The 20,024-nt window shown below is 44.2% G+C and overlaps 1 protein-coding gene across 2 annotated transcripts in view; it reads left to right on the forward strand.

The window, feature by feature from the left end:
- The window catches only part of ADGRG2 (adhesion G protein-coupled receptor G2), a 203,901-nt gene that overhangs the window by 116,246 nt on the left and 67,631 nt on the right, over positions 1 to 20,024 (forward strand). For both annotated transcript variants that reach the window (XM_056558757.1, XM_056558758.1), the window contains 5 exons: positions 75 to 134; positions 5,051 to 5,073; positions 5,816 to 5,859; positions 14,432 to 14,461; positions 16,236 to 16,354. In XM_056558757.1, coding sequence (XP_056414732.1) covers positions 75 to 134; positions 5,051 to 5,073; positions 5,816 to 5,859; positions 14,432 to 14,461; positions 16,236 to 16,354 — 276 coding nt within the window. The remainder of the gene's footprint in view (positions 1 to 74; positions 135 to 5,050; positions 5,074 to 5,815; positions 5,860 to 14,431; positions 14,462 to 16,235; positions 16,355 to 20,024) is intronic.

Below are 20,024 nucleotides of genomic sequence, written 5' to 3' on the forward strand. Positions count from 1 at the left end.
CCAAAGGAGAGAATGCTACTTTAGAAAGTTATTTAACAACTCTAATAATGGGTTTGTTTAATTTTCATTTTTAGGGCAAACAGATCTCTGTAACACAACTTTGTGTAATACAACAAGCCGTGATCATGGCTCAGGTATGTCATTCTTTATATTATGATATTAATAGATATGAAATGTTGTATTCCACTCTCTACAAATTACTTGATTTTTCATGATATAAAAACAATAAAATGTGTAAATTTTTTTGTGCTGCCTTCAAAGCATAGAAATATCAAGTAAGGGTGCATTCACACCACGTTTTTGCAATACACTTCCCGTATACGTTTTCAATTTGAAAACCGTATGGAACCGTATTGAAAACCGTATGCCAAAAGATGCATCCAGTTGCATCCATTTTGCGTCTTAAGCGTTTGGCCGTTTTTTCCCCGTACCCAAAACCATACCCTGCCACAGTTTTTGGTCCGGGTGAAAAACCGTATTGAAATCGTATACGGTTTTGTTAACATGGGAGTCAATGGAAACCGTAGAGAACCGTATGTGCGTACGGTTGCATACGGTTTGCACCATAAGGTTTTCGACTTTGCACAGTTTTTTTCTTGGAATTTCAATCAAACAAGTGAAACTTTATTCATAATGGAATGGAAGGTTAAAAACGTAGATGCTTTTTTCTTTAAAAAAAACGGATGCAACCGGACATAGTTTTTCAAACCGGGTTAAAATGTGTACACACGTTTTGAAACAGTTTAGTACAGTTTTGAGCAATCTGTTTTTCATCAAAAACCTTATACAGGAACTGTATTGCAAAAATGTGGTGTGAATGCACCCTAATACAGCCATACAGTCAGTCTGTATAAAAAGTGAATGCATAAGAAGGCTATGTTAACACATTGTTTTTGTGGCGTACTTCAAGCGTCCACATCTTCAACATTAAAGGGGTTATCCAGGAAAAAAAATGTTTTAATATATCAACTGGCTCCAGAAAGTTAAACAGATTTGTAAATTACTTCTATTAAATAATCTTAATCCTTTAAGTACGTATGAGCTGCTGAAGTTGAGTTGTTCTTTTCTGTCTAAGTGCTCTCTGATGACACATGTCTCAGTAACTGTACAGAGTAGAAGCAAATACCCATAGCAAACCTCTACTCTGTGCAGTTCCTGAGACAAGCAGAGATGTCAGCAGAGAGCACGGTTGTCAGACAGAAAAGAACAACTCAACTTCAGCAGCTCATAATTATTGGAAGGATTAAGATTTTTTAATAGAAGTAATTTACAAATCTGTTTAACTTTCTGGAGCCAGTTGATATAAAAAAAAGTTTTTTCCTGGAATACCCCTATAATGTGCTCTGTGTAAGTCTAAGGGAAAGTGGTAGTCTGTGCACACAATGACCCTCATTTACTATGAGTGTTAGGTTTTTACTAGTGGGAAATGTTTTCGACTTGCAGGATTCCTCTCTATTTACTATGTGGATTAACACATTTACAAGTTTTCTGACCAGCTTTTTCTTGATGGAAATTTCCAGCCATTTATTCACAGGATTTTCTATGAGTTCAATAGTAAATCAGTTGGGTTGCGAAACCTTGTCCCTTTTCCGACCGACCACGCCCCTTTTCCGGCCAGGATTGTTGGGTTTGTAGGTTTATTTTGGCGCAGTGCACCAAAAAATCTGGCGTAGACAAAATTTGTGGCACAATGCACCAAATTCTGGCGCACTGCACCACATTTTGGTGCACAACCCGACAAAACAGGTCGGGTTTGCAATAGTAAATGAAGGCCTATATGTTAAAAATATGCACACATTTTTACAACTACAAAATAAGTGACATGTCACTTAATTATGCAGCTGTAAAAAATGCGGCTGTATTTTTGCACATTTTGTGCACAACCACTTTCCCATAGACTCACATAGAACACATTAATGTTAAATATGCAGATGCAATTTTGTGAATGCCTTTTTTTAAAATGAAACACCTGAAAAAACACTGTGTGAACATAGCTGAAGGCTCTATAAATGAACCCACAGACACAAATTAGTGCTGGATTTGACATATGACAGATGCCACTGGTGTCTAATAGACTTCATTGCATACAATGCTATACCTCTTGTCAAATGTGACCAAATTTATGATGTAGAGGTCTGAACAGAGTTTCTAATGCTAAAAAAAAACCTAGCTTAAGCCAGTGATAGTAATAACTAACAACAATATCCTAACTGAAACCATGGCACCAGTATGAGATGTATTCTAATGAAGCTTTTTTTTATTGGTGATTATAGCTGATTGCAGGTGCTTCTATGTTCACACTATGAAATATCCACCTTACGATACTCTGGGAGATCTATCTGAGTGAAGCAGGAGCCGCTGAAATTCATCTGTGCCACCATTGACAGCAATGCAGTCTGCACAGATGTACGCTGACATAAATTTTTTGGTAGAGACCAGAATTTGAATTTCCGCAGCATAATTTATTGCCACAGAAATTCTGCAGTATGCACAGTGCAGCAGAAGCCCATTAAGTCAATGAGATGCTGCTGCACCAGAATCTGAGGAGAATTTCTTGGTTCGGAAAGTCCGTAGTGTAAATGTACCCTAAGGCCATATTCACACGGCAGAATTTCCGTGCCGGATTTCGCATTAAAATCTGGCACAGAGATTCTGCTGAATTCAAAAGGATTCTGCTGCTCTGAGCACACTGTGGAATTTCCTTGCCAGATGCTTCCACCACGGAAATTCCATTTTCCTTGTCCACATAAAGATAGAACACATTCATACTCCGCACGAAATGCATAACAGTCTATGAGACGGCACATTGCTGTGCAGTCCTAGTGCCAGCATATTATGCAGGCGCCGCAGTCTGCGGAATGTTCGCACAGAGATTTTCCGTGCGGACCTTCCAGCGTGCGAACCTAGCCTAAGGCCATTTTTACAATGCAGAATTTCCACATGGTATTCCGCATAAGAATTCTGCATGGAAATTCTGCAGCAGCCGAGTTCCATTGATTTCAACGAGAGTCTGCTGCACTTTGCAGACAGCGAAAATCCAGATTCCTGCGTCCGCAAAAAGAATAGACATTTCTATTCTTTCTGCGGAGTCCACAGGGAAATGCATTGCCGTCTATGAGACAACGCATTTCTGGGCGGTCCTAGCACAGACATGTTGTGTCGGCGGTCCACTGCCGGTGGAATGTCCGCACAGAAATTTTCTGTGCGGACATTCGCCTGTCAGAACATAGCCTAAGGCAATTCCTGTGCGGACATTGCCCAGACAGCAGAGTACAGGCAGAACATGCATGCGCTAGGACTGCTCGGAAAAGTACCATCTCATAGCAACGCATTTCCCTGCAGACTCCGCAGAAAAAATAAGACATTTCTATTCTTTCTGCAGACACTGGAATTTTAATTTCCGCGGTGTGAACAGTGCTGCAGAATCCCAGTGATAAACTGCTGCGGAATCTCTGTGTGGAATTCTAAGGGTATGTTCACACTGGGTAATTTGGGCAAAATTTCCTTGTGCGGAATTGCACATCAGAAATTCACACTGTGAACATTACCATTTGTGTGAATAGGTCTCCCGCGGAAATGTTTACACTGCGGAATTTCAGCAGCGGACAATTCTACTGCTGAAATTGATCCTCGCAAAGAAAGAACATGTTTGTTCTCTGCGCGGAAGTCCGTGAGCCCTGCATTGCCATCAGTGGTGACAGCGCAGGGCCGTGCGGTCCTACCACTGAAGAATTTAGGCCACAGTCGCCAGATGGAATCTCCGCTCGCGGAATTCTGCGAGCGGAGATCCTATTCACATTACTCGGGATGTGCATAACCTAATGCGGAATTCCACATGGAAATTCCATTGTGTGAACATACCCTAAAGGTTTATTCACACGTATAGTATCCTGCACAGATTTGGTGCGCAGGATTTGTAACTGCAGATTAGAAGCTGTACTCAGTCACTTAGTTTACATTGAGATCTGCAGAAGAAAATTATGCGCATAAAATCTGCGCAGGATCCTGTACGTGTGAACGTACCCTAACAGTGAAACTACCCATGGTCAGTTTATTGTTCAGGGTCCCCACAAACTTTAAATGTATGTTACACACAGCAAATATGCTGCAAAATTTTTATCAGGATTTTTGCAGTGTATTACAGTAGAAGCAAATTACTGTTGCAAAAATAAAAATAAATGTTGGGTGACTGTAAGGCCGGGTTCACACTATGGAATTTCCGAGTGAAAAATCCGCTTTGAAATTCCACTCAGAAATTCCGGTGCAGCAGAATCCCATTGCTGGCAATGGAATTCCACTGCACAGTGCACTTTGGAATATCAGAGGCAGATGTTCTGTCACTGAAATGACGCCACTGAAAGAATGATCCTGATTATTCTTTCAGCAGAATCCTCCTAGAATACATTGCTGTCTATGGGGATGGCAATGTACGCACGGTCTTAGCACCGACTGATTTAGACGGAGCAGGCCGCACTTGGGATTTCCTGACGGAATATTTCTGGTCGGAGAGTACTGGTGTGAACCCAACCGAAATCCTCATTAATTCTTTCTGATGATGTTAATGCACATTTTGCCTTTTGCAATGCAAAGGTGAAATCTGAAGGCAAATCATCAACAACATTTGCACTTAGGATATGTAGATTATGCCACAATGGTTTTGTAGCAGAAGTCTTTGTGGAAAAAGCCACTGTGCGTGAAAACAATAATTCTGTCTGTGTTTATGTTTTAATTTGCATCATTTAGTTTGTGATATAAATAAAAATAGGTATTCTCTTGAGCAGTACAGTTATAGCAATAACAGATGTATATAGCATTTTTTGTGTGTGGGCTGCTACATTCCAAGAGCCATACAATTTACTGATAACACAATAAGATGAAAAAATAAAAGTGTGTGCACCAGAAATTTTAAGCAAAATCTGTTCATCTGATCTTTAAAACTATACCCTTAGTACTGATAAATTGATGAATTGACATTTTATAAACTGCCTCATAGCTTTAGTTATATTATACTGCTGCACATTTAATGTATATTTTTTTTATTCCTTAACAGCCTATGAGATGATTATTAATGAGGTAAGTATGTTTTTTTCATTCATATTTTAAAGACTTTTCCTAAAACATGGCAGACCTAATAACCATTTCTTATTCTCACTCCTGAGAACACTTTCAAACATGTATGGGCATATGAAATGGTGTATCACTCTTGGTGCATCACTGACTAAGCACACCAGCCATCGGCCCATGTTATTTTATCATAAGACCATATTAATAAATAGATCTTAGGCAAACTTCAGATTACTGATTCGGACAGAAGATGGACCTTGAGGCTAAAACAGGTCCCTATCACATTATTTCAGAGAAAACTCTGCGCTTACTTAGAATGTAGGAAACATATCTTTTTATGTGATGTATAAAGCATCAATAGAAGCCCACAAGGGAATATGCATCTTATCTTTATTTAAATAAAGTCTTTTGATATGTCATATCAAAAATTATGATTGGTCAGTGACTGTTCAGACCCCAACCGTTCATTAAAATGAGCCAGAAGAATTGTGGGTTAACGCTTGAATGCATGCTCTCCCAGCTCTGTGTCACATGACCAACACTGTCTCATTATAAATCTATTGGACCGTCTCGCTCAAAGACACCGAGTGGGGAGAGAAGCATGCGACTCCCCATTAGCTCTAGGACATGTCATAAGTTGTTTGTAATGACAAGCACACTTTAAAAAAACAAGATTATGAAGTAAATCTGTTCTGTCCCTTAAAATACATCCAGTTATAATAAGCATACATTTTTATAACTATATTGACAGATCAATAAACTGGGTTGTGCACCGGCAGAAGTTGCAATAAAGAAGTAAGTGCCAGTACTAACTAATGTTTTTTTTTTGTAGAATGCTTAGCCTTTGTTTATACTAGCACAATGGCCTCTGTTTTGAAACGAATACGGACAGTTTTAAAAGGGGTTCAACATGGTTCTAAAACATTCACAGCAGGAAGAAATTTAGCCATCAGAAATACTGTCAACCCTGCTGAAAATACAGTAACTTTATGTAATAAAATACTTTCAATGTTAAAATGTTATAGACTGGTCCATGGGCAGACCTAAAATGGGCACTGTCAGTAAAAAAAAAAAAAAGTCATGTTGTTCATCTTGGCAAAACATTAACCTTTATAATATACTTCATAAGAAAATTTTATTTCCTTTTTATAGAAATCATAGCTTATAAAATCAAGGCTATGTCCAAGTTAAAGCAGAGGCATGGACAAAGTCCAGTATGTGATTGTGGGCTAGCACTCTTCTGTGCTTTCTCCTGTCTGATAGGATTCCTCTGTGCTCTTTTCTGTCTGATATGACTCCTCTGTGCTCTCTCCTGTCGGATAGTACTCTTCTGTGCTCTCTCCTGTCTGATAGCACTCCTTGGTGCTCTCTCCTGTCTGATAGTACTCCTCAGTGCTCTCTCCTGTCTGATAGTACTCCTCTGTGCTCTCTCCTGTCTGATAGCACTCCTATGTGCTCTCTCTCCTGTCTGATAGAACTCCTCTGTGCTCTCCCCGTCTGATAGTACTCCTCTGTGCTCTCTCCTGTCTGATAGCACTCCTATGTTCTCTCTCTCCTGTCTGATAGAACTCCTCTGTGCTCTCCCCTTTCTGATAGTAATCCTCTGTGCTCTCTCCTGTCTGTTAGCACTCCTCTGTGCTCTCTCCTGTCTGATAGCACTCCTCTGTGCTCTCTCCCATCTGATAGTACTACTCTGTGCTCTCTTCTGTCTGATAGGACTCCTCTGTGCTCTCTCCTGTCTGATAGTACTCCTCTGTGCTCCCTTCTGTCTGATAGCACTCCTTTGTGCTCTCTCCTGCCTAATAGTACTCCTCTGTGCTCTCTCTTGTCTGAAAGTAATCCTCTTTGCTCTCTTCTGTCTGATAGCACTCCTATGTGCTCTCTCTCCTGTCTGATAGAACTCCTCTGTGCTCTCCCCATCTGATAGTACTCCTCTGTGCTCTCTCCTGTCTGATAGCACTCCTATGTTCTCTCTCTCCTGTCTGATAGAACTCCTCTGTGCTCACCCCTTTCTGATAGTACTCCTCTGTGCTCTCTCCTGTCTGTTAGCACTCCTCTGTGCTCTCTCCAGTCTGAAAGCACTCCTCTGTGCTCTCTCCTATCTGATAGTTCTACTCTGTGCTCTCTTCTGTCTGATAGTACTCCTCTGTGCTCCCTTCTGTCTGATAGCACTCCTCTGTGCTCTCTCCTGCCTTATAGTACTCCTCTGTGCTCTCTCCTATCTGAAAGTAATCCTCTTTGCTCTCTTCTGTCTGATAGGACTCCTCTGTGCTCTCTTCTGTCTGATATGACTCTTCTGTTCTCTCTCCTATCGGATAGTACTCTTCTGTGCTCTCTCCTGTCTGATAGCACTCCTCTGTGCTCTCTCCTGTCTGATAGTACTCCTCAGTGCTCCCTCCTGTCTGATAGTACTCCTCTGTGCTCTCTCCTGTCTGATAGCACTCCTATGTGCTCTCTCTCCTGTCTGATAGAACTCCTCTGTGCTCTCCCCGTCTGATAGTACTCCTCTGTGCTCTCTCCTGTCTGATAGCACTCCTATGTTCTCTCTCTCCTGTCTGATAGAACTCCTCTGGGCTCTCCCCTTTCTGATAGTACTCCTCTGTGCTCTCTCCTGTCTGTTAGCACTCCTCTGTGCTCTCTCCTGTCTGATAGCACTCCTCTGTGCTCTCTCCTGTCTGATAGCACTACTCTGTGCTCTCTTCTGTCTGATAGGACTCCTCTGTGCTCTCTCCTGTCTGATAGGACTCCTTTGTGTTCTCTCCTGTCTTAAAGTAATCCTCTTTGCTCTCTTCTGTCTGATAGGACTCCTCTGTGCTCTCTCCTGTCTGATAATACTCTTCTGTGCTCTCTCCTGTCTGATGGCACTCCTCCGTCCTCTTTCCTGTCTGATAACACTCCTCTGTGCTCTCTCCTGTCTGATATGAGTCTTCTGTGCTCTCTCCTGTCTGATAGTACTCCTCTGTGCTCTCTCCTGTCTGATAGGACTCCTCTGTGCTCTCTCCTGTCTGATAGGACTCCTCTGTGCTCTTTCCTGTCTGTTAGCACTCCTCTGTGCTCTCTTCTGTCTGATATGATTGCTCTGTGCTCTCTCCTGCCTGATAGTACTCCTCTGTGCCCTCTCCTGTCTGATAGGACTCCTCTGTGCTCTCTCCTGTCTGATAGCACTCTGCTGTGCTCTCTCCTGTCTGATAGCACTCCTCTGTGCTCTCTCCTGTCTGTTAGCATTCCTCTGTGCTCTCTCCTATCTGATAGCACTCCTCTGTGCTCTCTCCTGTCTGAAAGCACTCCTCTGTGCTCTTTCCTGTCTGATATGACTGCTCTGTGCTCTCTCCTGCCTGATAGTACTCCTCTGTGCTCTCTCCTGTCTGATAGCACTCATCTATGCTCTCTTCTGTCTGATAGGACTCCTCTGTGCTCTCCTGTCTGATAGCATTCCTCTGTGCTCTCCTGTCTGATAGAACTCCTCTGTGCTCTCTCCGGTCTGATAGCACTCCTCTGTGTTCTCTCCTGTCTGAAATGACTGCTCTGTGCTCTCTCCTGCCTGATAGTACTCCTCTGTGCTTTCTCCTGTCTGATAGTACTCCTCTGTGCTCTCTTCTGTCTGATAGGACTCCTCTGTGCTCTCTCCTGTCTGATAGTATTCCTCTGTGCTCCCTCCTGTCTGATAGTACTCCTCTGTGCTCTCTCCTGTCTGATAGTACTCCTCTATGCTCTCTCCTGTCTGAAAGGACTCCTCAGTCATGTTGTTCATCTTGGCAAAACATTAACCTTTATAATATACTTCATAAGAAAATTTTATTTCCTTTTTATAGAAATCATAGCTTATAAAATCAAGGCTATGTCCAAGTTAAAGCAGAGGCATGGACAAAGTCCAGTATGTGATTGTGGGCTAGCACTCTTCTGTGCTTTCTCCTGTCTGATAGGATTCCTCTGTGCTCTTTTCTGTCTGATATGACTCCTCTGTGCTCTCTCCTGTCGGATAGTACTCTTCTGTGCTCTCTCCTGTTTGATAGCACTCCTTGGTGCTCTCTCCTGTCTGATAGTACTCCTCAGTGCTCTCTCCTGTCTGATAGTACTCCTCTGTGCTCTCTCCTGTCTGATAGCACTCCTATGTGCTCTCTCTCCTGTCTGATAGAACTCCTCTGTGCTCTCCCCGTCTGATAGTACTCCTCTGTGCTCTCTCCTGTCTGATAGCACTCCTATGTTCTCTCTCTCCTGTCTGATAGAACTCCTCTGTGCTCTCCCCTTTCTGATAGTAATCCTCTGTGCTCTCTCCTGTCTGTTAGCACTCCTCTGTGCTCTCTCCTGTCTGATAGCACTCCTCTGTGCTCTCTCCCATCTGATAGTACTACTCTGTGCTCTCTTCTGTCTGATAGGACTCCTCTGTGCTCTCTCCTGTCTGATAGTACTCCTCTGTGCTCCCTTCTGTCTGATAGCACTCCTTTGTGCTCTCTCCTGCCTAATAGTACTCCTCTGTGCTCTCTCTTGTCTGAAAGTAATCCTCTTTGCTCTCTTCTGTCTGATAGCACTCCTATGTGCTCTCTCTCCTGTCTGATAGAACTCCTCTGTGCTCTCCCCATCTGATAGTACTCCTCTGTGCTCTCTCCTGTCTGATAGCACTCCTATGTTCTCTCTCTCCTGTCTGATAGAACTCCTCTGTGCTCACCCCTTTCTGATAGTACTCCTCTGTGCTCTCTCCTGTCTGTTAGCACTCCTCTGTGCTCTCTCCAGTCTGAAAGCACTCCTCTGTGCTCTCTCCTATCTGATAGTTCTACTCTGTGCTCTCTTCTGTCTGATAGTACTCCTCTGTGCTCCCTTCTGTCTGATAGCACTCCTCTGTGCTCTCTCCTGCCTTATAGTACTCCTCTGTGCTCTCTCCTATCTGAAAGTAATCCTCTTTGCTCTCTTCTGTCTGATAGGACTCCTCTGTGCTCTCTTCTGTCTGATATGACTCTTCTGTTCTCTCTCCTATCGGATAGTACTCTTCTGTGCTCTCTCCTGTCTGATAGCACTCCTCTGTGCTCTCTCCTGTCTGATAGTACTCCTCAGTGCTCCCTCCTGTCTGATAGTACTCCTCTGTGCTCTCTCCTGTCTGATAGCACTCCTATGTGCTCTCTCTCCTGTCTGATAGAACTCCTCTGTGCTCTCCCCGTCTGATAGTACTCCTCTGTGCTCTCTCCTGTCTGATAGCACTCCTATGTTCTCTCTCTCCTGTCTGATAGAACTCCTCTGGGCTCTCCCCTTTCTGATAGTACTCCTCTGTGCTCTCTCCTGTCTGTTAGCACTCCTCTGTGCTCTCTCCTGTCTGATAGCACTCCTCTGTGCTCTCTCCTGTCTGATAGCACTACTCTGTGCTCTCTTCTGTCTGATAGGACTCCTCTGTGCTCTCTCCTGTCTGATAGGACTCCTTTGTGTTCTCTCCTGTCTTAAAGTAATCCTCTTTGCTCTCTTCTGTCTGATAGGACTCCTCTGTGCTCTCTCCTGTCTGATAATACTCTTCTGTGCTCTCTCCTGTCTGATGGCACTCCTCCGTCCTCTTTCCTGTCTGATAACACTCCTCTGTGCTCTCTCCTGTCTGATATGAGTCTTCTGTGCTCTCTCCTGTCTGATAGTACTCCTCTGTGCTCTCTCCTGTCTGATAGGACTCCTCTGTGCTCTCTCCTGTCTGATAGGACTCCTCTGTGCTCTTTCCTGTCTGTTAGCACTCCTCTGTGCTCTCTTCTGTCTGATATGATTGCTCTGTGCTCTCTCCTGCCTGATAGTACTCCTCTGTGCCCTCTCCTGTCTGATAGGACTCCTCTGTGCTCTCTCCTGTCTGATAGCACTCTGCTGTGCTCTCTCCTGTCTGATAGCACTCCTCTGTGCTCTCTCCTGTCTGTTAGCATTCCTCTGTGCTCTCTCCTATCTGATAGCACTCCTCTGTGCTCTCTCCTGTCTGAAAGCACTCCTCTGTGCTCTTTCCTGTCTGATATGACTGCTCTGTGCTCTCTCCTGCCTGATAGTACTCCTCTGTGCTCTCTCCTGTCTGATAGCACTCATCTATGCTCTCTTCTGTCTGATAGGACTCCTCTGTGCTCTCCTGTCTGATAGCATTCCTCTGTGCTCTCCTGTCTGATAGAACTCCTCTGTGCTCTCTCCGGTCTGATAGCACTCCTCTGTGTTCTCTCCTGTCTGAAATGACTGCTCTGTGCTCTCTCCTGCCTGATAGTACTCCTCTGTGCTTTCTCCTGTCTGATAGTACTCCTCTGTGCTCTCTTCTGTCTGATAGGACTCCTCTGTGCTCTCTCCTGTCTGATAGTATTCCTCTGTGCTCCCTCCTGTCTGATAGTACTCCTCTGTGCTCTCTCCTGTCTGATAGTACTCCTCTATGCTCTCTCCTGTCTGAAAGGACTCCTCAGTGCTCTCTCTCCTGTCTGATAGTACTCCTCTGTGCTCTCTCCTGTCTGATAGCACTCCTCTGTGCTCTCTTCTGTCTGATATGACTCTTCTGTGCTCTACGGTCTGATAGTACTCTTCTGTGCTCTCTCCTGTCTGATAGCACTCCTCTGTGCTCTCTTCTGTCTGTTATGACTCCTCTGTGCTCTCTCCTGTCTGATAGTACTCTTCTGTGCTCTCTCCTGTATGATAGCACTCCGCTGTGCTCTCTCCTATCTGATAGCACTCCTCTGTGCTCTCTCCTGTCTGTTAGCACTCCTCTCTGCTCTCTCCTATCTGATAGCACGCCTCTGTGCTCTCTCCTGTCTGATATGACTCCTCTGTGCTCTCTCCTGTCTGATATGACTCCTCTGTGCTCTCTCCTGTCTGAAAGGACTCCTCAGTGCTCTCTCTCCTGTCTGATAGTACTCCTCTGTGCTCTCTCCGGTCTGATAGCACTCCTCTGTGTTCTCTCCTGTCTGAAATGGCTGCTCTGTGCTCTCTCCTGCCTGATAGTACTCCTCTGTGCTTTCTCCTGTCTGATAGTACTCCTCTGTGCTCTCTTCTGTCTGATAGGACTCCTCTGTGCTCTCTCCTGTCTGATAGTATTCCTCTGTGCTCCCTCCTGTCTGATAGTACTCCTCTGTGCTCTCTCCTGTCTGATAGTACTCCTCTATGCTCTCTCCTGTCTGAAAGGACTCCTCAGTGCTCTCTCTCCTGTCTGATAGTACTCCTCTGTGCTCTCTCCTGTCTGATAGCACTCCTCTGTGCTCTCCTCTGTCTGATATGACTCTTCTGTGCTCTACTGTCTGATAGTACTCTTCTGTGCTCTCTCCTGTCTGATAGCACTCCTCTGTGCTCTCTTCTGTCTTATGACTCCTCTGTGCTCTCTCCTGTCTGATAGTACTCTTCTGTGCTCTCTCCTGTATGATAGCACTCCGCTGTGCTCTCTCCTGTCTGATAGCACTCCTCTGTGCTCTCTCCTGTCTGATATGACTCCTCTGTGCTCTCTCCTGTCTGAAAGGACTCCTCAGTGCTCTCTCTCCTGTCTGATAGTACTCCTCTGTGCTCTCTCCTGTCTGATAGCACTCCTCTGTGCTCTCTTCTGTCTGTTATGACTCCTCTGTGCTCTCTTCTGTCTGATAGTACTCTTCTGTGCTCTCTCCTGTATAATAGCACTCCGCTGTGCTCTCTCCTGTCTGATAGCACTCCTCTGTGCTCTCTCCTGTCTGTTAGCACTCCTCTGTGCTCTCTCCTATCTTATAGCACGCCTCTGTGCTTTCTCCTGTCTGATATGACTGCTCTGTGCTCTCTCCTGTCTGATATGACTGCTCTGTGCTCTCTCCTGTCTGATAGCACTCCTGTGCTCTCTTCTATCTGATAGGACTCCTCTGTGCTCTCTTCTGTCTGATAGGACTCCTCTCTGCTCTCCTGTCTGATAGCACTCCTCTGTGCTCTCTCCTGTCTGAAATGACTACTCTGTGCTCTCTCCTGCCTGATAGCACTCCTCTGTGCTCTCTCCTATCTGATAGCAATCCTCTGTGCTCTCTCCTGTCTGATATGACTGCTTTGTGCTCTCTCCTGTCTGATAGTACTCCTCTGTGCTCTCTCCTGTCTGATAGCACTTCTCGGTGCTCTCTTCTGTCTGATAGGACTCCTCTGTGCTCTCTTCTGTCTGATAGGACTCCTCTCTGCTCTCCTGTCTTATAGCACTCCTCTGTGCTCTCTCCTGTCTGATAGCACTCCTCTGTGCGCTCTCCTGTCTGATATGACTGCTCTGTGCTCTCTCCTGCCTGATAGTACTCCTCTGTCCTTTCTTCTATCGGATTTCACTCCTCTGTGGTCTCTCCTGTCTGATAGTACTCCTTTTGCTCTCTCCTGTCTAATAGTACTCCTCTGTGCTCTCTCTCCTGTCTGATAGTATTCCTCTGTGCTCTCTCCTGTCTGATAATACTCCTTTGTGCTCTCTCCTGTCTGATAATACTCCTCTGTGCTCCCTCTCCTGTCTGATAGTATTCCTCTGTGCTCTCTCCTGTCTGATAGGACTCCTCTGTGCTCTCTCCTGTCTGATAGCACTCCTCTGTGCTCTCTCCTGTCTGATAGGACTCCTCTGTGCTCTCTCTCCTGTCTGATAGTATTCCTCTGTGCTCTCTCCTGTCTGATAGTATTCCTCTGTGCTCTCTCCTGTCTGATAGTACTCCTCTGTGCTCTCTCCTGTCTGATAGGACTCCTCTGTGCTCTCCCCTGTCTGATTGGACTCCTCTGTGCTCTCTCCTGTCTGATAGGACTCCTCAGACAGAGGAGTGCTAGCCCACCCTCACTTACTGGACTTGTGCTTCAGCTTGGACCAAACCATGATTTTATAAGCCATGATTTCTATAAAAAGAAAATAACATTTTCTTATGAAGTATATAAGAAAGGTTCATGTTTTTCCAAGATGTACAACATATAAAAAGTTTTTGTATCTACCAGTGCCCATTTAAAGGGGTTGCCCAGACAGGGAGAAACATACATACCTGGCCCAATTCCCCACCGGTGCTATTTCCCAGGCATTCAGCCCCACTATGATCCTCTTTGTGGTTACTGTGACATTTTTTGTACAGACAGGAATTGCGCACTCAGTATAGTGATTGGCTGAGCAGGCAATTCCTGTCTGCATTGCACGTCTGAAGACCCAAGAAAAGTGGGCCACAGCAGAACCAGACACAAGGGTGGGCCCAGACCATTAAGAACAAAAGGGGCTGTAAAAATATAACAAATGTTTTTAGTTTTTTTTATTAAAAAAAAAAAAAAAAAAAAAGCAACAAACCTAAGTTTGTTCTAAATCCCTATAAACAAGCCCTGAAGATCCTTTAGTAATTGATCTTCCCATATGGTGTACAACATATTAAGGTTTTAAGAATTAATAAGCTGTATTAGTAAAATATGGATGTTGTTTTTTTTTTTCTTTCAGCTATCTACTGAGAAATAATTTAACGTTCTTGTAAGTATACCTATACAACTTTGTTCACTGGTGTGTACCTAATTTTAGGATTAATCAGAGTTTGTTCTTTGTTTGCCATTATGAGCTGAACACAGTAATGGATTAAAGGGGATGGGATCACTATTGTCTTAAAACAGAATACCAGGCTCAGTACACATGGAATCACATTAGAATAAAGTAAGACAAGCCACTCTACTTTGGCAGCTGTCTATGCCGAGTTAAAGAGTAGTTGAATTAATGAAAATACTTGGATAGATGCATATGGAGTTATGTGATCAAATAACATAATAGTATGTGAGATTTCTGTAGTGACACGTAACTAATGAATAAGTGAGAAAACAACTAAATCAGGCTAACTACTAAACTACAATAAAGGAAAAGACCCTAGGAAACAGATCTCTGATACCGTAGGCTGTAAGCCAAGTATACAGTACACAATACTTAGCATTAACACCTTCACCAAAAACAAAGTCAAATGTGACCCAAAAATTCTCACACTATACAATTTACTGGAATAATTCAGTACCTCAAGACTACTAACCTCATGCCCCATAATATAAATAAATAAATACAAAATATGAAAACAAATTTGTACTGTACTGATAAGTGCATATACAAATGAGCAAATCAAAAACATTTACAAACACATAAGAACAGAATTAAATATCTTATTAAAAGAGATATGAGTGGAGGGTCACGGAACTGCCAAGGATGAACAATCAAATGTTTATAAGAAAAGAAAAAACACACAAAACTATAAGGGTAGATTGGTAATAAGGGTGCAAGATACTAGGACACTATTTATAGGGTGATTTTTAATCACATGACAGCATAGGCATGTGCAGACTATTGTATTGCACTCAGAAGGCACATCCCTAACCACACCATTAGCCGTGCCCCTAAACATACCCAGCCTCTTTTAGATATTCAATATTCTTTAAGAGCTGTTCAATAAAACACTGAACATGCACAGCTAGCACTCCATTCATTGTTTATAGAGTAGTGCCTCTCCGTAGACAATGAACAGAGCGCTGGTCCATTGCCTTCACCAGAATGGAAGTGAAATGTCCCCCGAAATGATCAGTGGGGGTCCCAACTGTCAGACCCACTTAGTTATCCCCTATCATGTGGCTAAAAGATATGTTTTTTTTACATTGTGGGAATACCTCTTTAAAGAGAACCATTCATATGTTTTATGCTTCGCAAACCGCAGGCAGCATAAAACTGATGCAAGCATCGTCTGGAACACTACGAATTGCATTTAAAGATTACTCCAGGACCTGAGTAACTATACACAGAGAGGGAGAGACGCGTCACTCAAGACAGCTGGGCAGGACCTTCTTTGAGGACTAGTTACTCATGTCCTGGCGGCCCGAGCGTATCATAGTAATAGATTTTGTCCAAGACCGGCAATGCCTGCACCAGTTTTATGTTGCCTGCAGTTTAGGCAGAATAAAACTGATGACAGGTTCCCTTTAACAGCAATAATGTTGTCAGCCTGTCACCTGAGATTAGGAGGACCTAATATACTGGCAGACTAACAACAACCAATATTATTACCACTATAGACCATATTAGTGATTGCAGTGCAGTTATGTCTGGTGATACCCCTACGTAATGCCTATATGATCCCACCATACTATAACTGCTATCATTATCACAACAGACCATATAAGTTATTACAGTGCAGTTACATCTACCAACTGTCTCCCATTCTATATATTCTTTGTTTAACTTGAACCCTTCTTGCCTTTTTTTAAATTCTTTTCTACAGTATGAAATCCTGCAGAGCTTTAGTATTTGGAATTGATGATACTACAAAGGACATCTGTACCTTAATAAGTGAAAATGCTTTATTCATTAAGCAATACATAAAGAATGTAAATAGAATAGGTAAGTAGCCCCTTCCATATGTGGTTTATGAAGTAGGCTTTTATCAAATTGTAAGAAGCATCTTGGTTGGTGGTAACAAATAATTGAAATGTACAGTAGATATAAAATCATTCAGTTTGTGTTATGGCCGAACAGATGCATGACACCTGGAGCACATTTTGACATCATATGTTGACAGATTTATAAATGGTTGCGTAATTGTTCTCATAGAACGTTGAGTGTTATGAAACCTGAATGAATGAATGCATTATTTCTTTTTTTCTTTTTTTTTAAACTGTAAATTTTTATTAAGTTTTGACAAAAGGTTCAACGACAAAAGATACAATCAAGTAGCAAAATTTGGGGGGGGGGGGGGGGGGGGGTAAAAACCCCTACAGGACAATAAAATGTAGTAACCAAACAGTACAATACACAATGTCGAAGCTGATATATACTGAGAGAACAGAACCCATAAATTACTGGAGCCCGTTCCTACAGCATAAGGGGAAGGGGGAAGGGGAGGGGGGACGACAACAACAACCAGCAGGGAAGAGGGGAGACAAGGAAGAACACGTGAACGGTTAAGAAAGAAAAGGAAAAGAAGAGAAAGGAAAAGAAGAAGAGAGGTCCAGAAGGAGCACACAGCTTAGGGAGGCTGTCTATCGGTGAATCTGTCCCAACGGTCCCACACTGAAAGGAATTGTGGAATAGTGTTGTTCATGGAGGTGGTAATAGACTCCAAGGAGCGAATCTCCCGGATCCTAGCTATCAGTTCACCTTCAGATGGGGGGACGTCTGTTTCCAATGTTTAGCTATCAGAGTCTTGGCCACTAAAACTACATGCATAAAGAATTTAAACAGTCTCTTGGCCAATGCCCTAGTAGACAAATGCAAGAGAAAAACCAATGGATCCAGAGGCACCACCACTTACAGGACATTTTAGAACAGTCGCTGAACCAACACCCAAAATGGAGTGATAAATGGGCAAGACCAAAATATATGGAAAATATCCCCCAGACCCACTCCACATCTCCAACACTGAGGGGGGATATCAGGGTTCAGTTTATTCAGCAAAACTGGAGTGTGATACCAACCCATTAGCATCTTGTATTGTGTTTCATTATAAGCCGTGCAGATAGAGGCCCGCGAGGCCCAATCCCAGATCACCCGCCACTGAGGGAGTGTAATAGTAGTGTTAAGGGCTTCTTCCCAGCGTCCCATGTAATGGTGAGTTGGGGCAGGAGTGTCCCGAGGGGAGAGCAATAGAGAATAAATACTCGAGAGGAGTCCCCACATCTGTGGCCCATCCCTACACAGCCTCTCAAAGCCTGAGGGGAGTTACACGGTCAGAGAGCCCCGCTGCGATAGCAGGAAGTGCCGAAGCTGCATATAGTGAATCAGTTCAGAAGCGGGGAGATCCCAACAAGATCTCAAGCTATCAAATGGCAGAAGAGTACGCGTGAGCGGGTCCACTACGTCAGCCCAACTAAACAAACCTTGAGAGCCCCACTCCTGCACCATGCGAGAAATGCATCCCGGGGGAAAGTCTGGGCAGTATAGGAAAGACTGTAAGGGGGAGGATGGGGAATGGAGGTGGAACCGCCCAGAGCAGTAAGTACAAACATATCGGGAGAAGGACATAGGGCCCAGAAGAGGAAGTGCAGGGGAGGGGAGGGGGAAGGACCACAGGAGAGAGTTGGGGTGAGTAGGAGCTAGCCAATGTTTTTCCAACTCCATCCATTTACTATAGGCGTGGTAAGTCGACCATGCAGCTAGGTGACGTAAATGCGCCGCCCAATAATACTTCGCTACATCCGGTACTCCTAACACCCCCAGAAAAATGGCTCGCCAACATTACGGACATGGGCAGTCTATGCCTTTTAGTTTCTCAAATAAATCGAAAAATAGCCGATTGAGGGGAACATAGCGCAGCTAACGGAACTCGCAACTGCAACGTCTCAAAAAAGTAGAGTAGCTTGGGCAAGATAGTCATTTTGACCGCCGCAATGCGCCCAAAAAAGGAAATATATTGAGATCGCCATTTTTCCATCAAGGAACGCAGCTCTTGAAACAAGGAGGGGAAGTTAGTGGAGTACAAAGAAGAATAGGAAGAAGAGAGGGACACTCCCAGGTATTTAATGGCCGTAATGGACCAACGAAAAGAGTAGTTACCTTTTAACTGGGATTTCAAAGAGGAAGGGAGGTTAAGGGGCATGGCTTCAGACTTAGAAAGATTAACCTTATAACCAGAGACCTGGCCATATTCACGTAGAAGCTTATACAACGAGGGCAAGGACAGAAGAGGGTTAGTAAGAGTGAGCAAGACATCATCCGCAAAAAGGCAAATCTTAAAAGCCCTATCATGAAGGGTTATCCCCAAGATGTCCGGTCTCCCCGAATCAGAGCCGCAAGCGGCTCTGTACAAAGAGCTAAGATCAGGGGGGACAACGGGCATCCCTGCCGAGTGCCATTTTGGAGACTAAAGGGAGGCGAGGAAGTAGAAGGGAGCTTAAGAGAGTGGGAGAGGAGTAGAGACCCCGCAATGCTGTGAGAAAATGACCAGAGATCCCAAATTTCTGCAGGGTTGCGAACATGAATGGCCATCCCAACCTATCAAAAGCCTTTTCAGCATCTAAGCTGAGGAGTAAGGCTTGTTCAGATCTCCTATTAACGAGATCAATAAGATCCACCACCCGTCTCGTGTTATCACCTCCCTGACGACAGGGGATGAAACCAACCTGATCATTGTGAATAAGAGTAGGGAGGAAAGTGCAAAGGCGTGCAGCTAAGAGCTTGGAAAACAATTTCAGGTCAGAATTGAGGAGGGCTATGGGCCTATAACTAGAACAATCATGAGGGTCTTTATTAGGCTTGGGAATTAGCGTAATCAGGGAATGTAAGAAGGACTGCGGGATCCCCTCACCCCCCAGAAAGGAGTTAAACAAGGGGACTAGCTTGGGTAGAAGAACAGAAGAATAGGTCTTATAGTATAAGTATGTAAACCCGTCAGGGCCCGGGGAGCGCCCGGCAGGGAGAGTCTTAAGAACTTCAGAAAGTTCCTCTAGCGTGACAGGAGCATTCAGGGACTCCCTGTCAGTGGCAGAGAGGGGCGAAAGGCTACATTTAGAAAGGAATGGGTCCAGTGCCACGGCTCGCTCCCCAGGGTCCGCCGGGAGTTGTGAAGGAAGGGAGTACAGCTTAGAGTAGTAGTCATGAAAAAGGCGGGAAATAGAATCAGGGTGGTAATGGAGGGTCCCTGTGGAATCTTTCAGAGCTGAGGGGGCCTGAGCAATAGCACGGTCCCGCAGACGCCTAGCTAGCATAGTGTGGGCCTTATTACCCTTCTCATAGAACCGCTGCTTAGCATAAAGCAATTGCCGTTCTACCTTATGGAGAGCCAGGTCTCCCAATTGGGACCATGCAGCGACCAGACGCCTCAGGACCGATAGAGAAGGAGTAGTTAGTAGAGCCTCCAGAGTAGAAATTTGTGCCTTAAGTTACCGGGAGCGGAGCAATGCGTCTCTCTTCAGGCGAGAGGCCAGAGCGATGCAGTGTCCTCTTACCACAGCCTTGTGAGCCTCCCATAGAATTGTCGGGAGGACACAGAGCCTTTGTTGGTTGCAAAATAATCATTAATATGAGATAGGATCGCATCCCGTGAAGTAGGAGTTTTGAGTAAAGAGTCATTAAG

Source organism: Hyla sarda, chromosome 2 (genome assembly GCF_029499605.1).
Source record: "Hyla sarda isolate aHylSar1 chromosome 2, aHylSar1.hap1, whole genome shotgun sequence".
Taxonomy (NCBI): Eukaryota; Metazoa; Chordata; class Amphibia; order Anura; family Hylidae; genus Hyla; species Hyla sarda.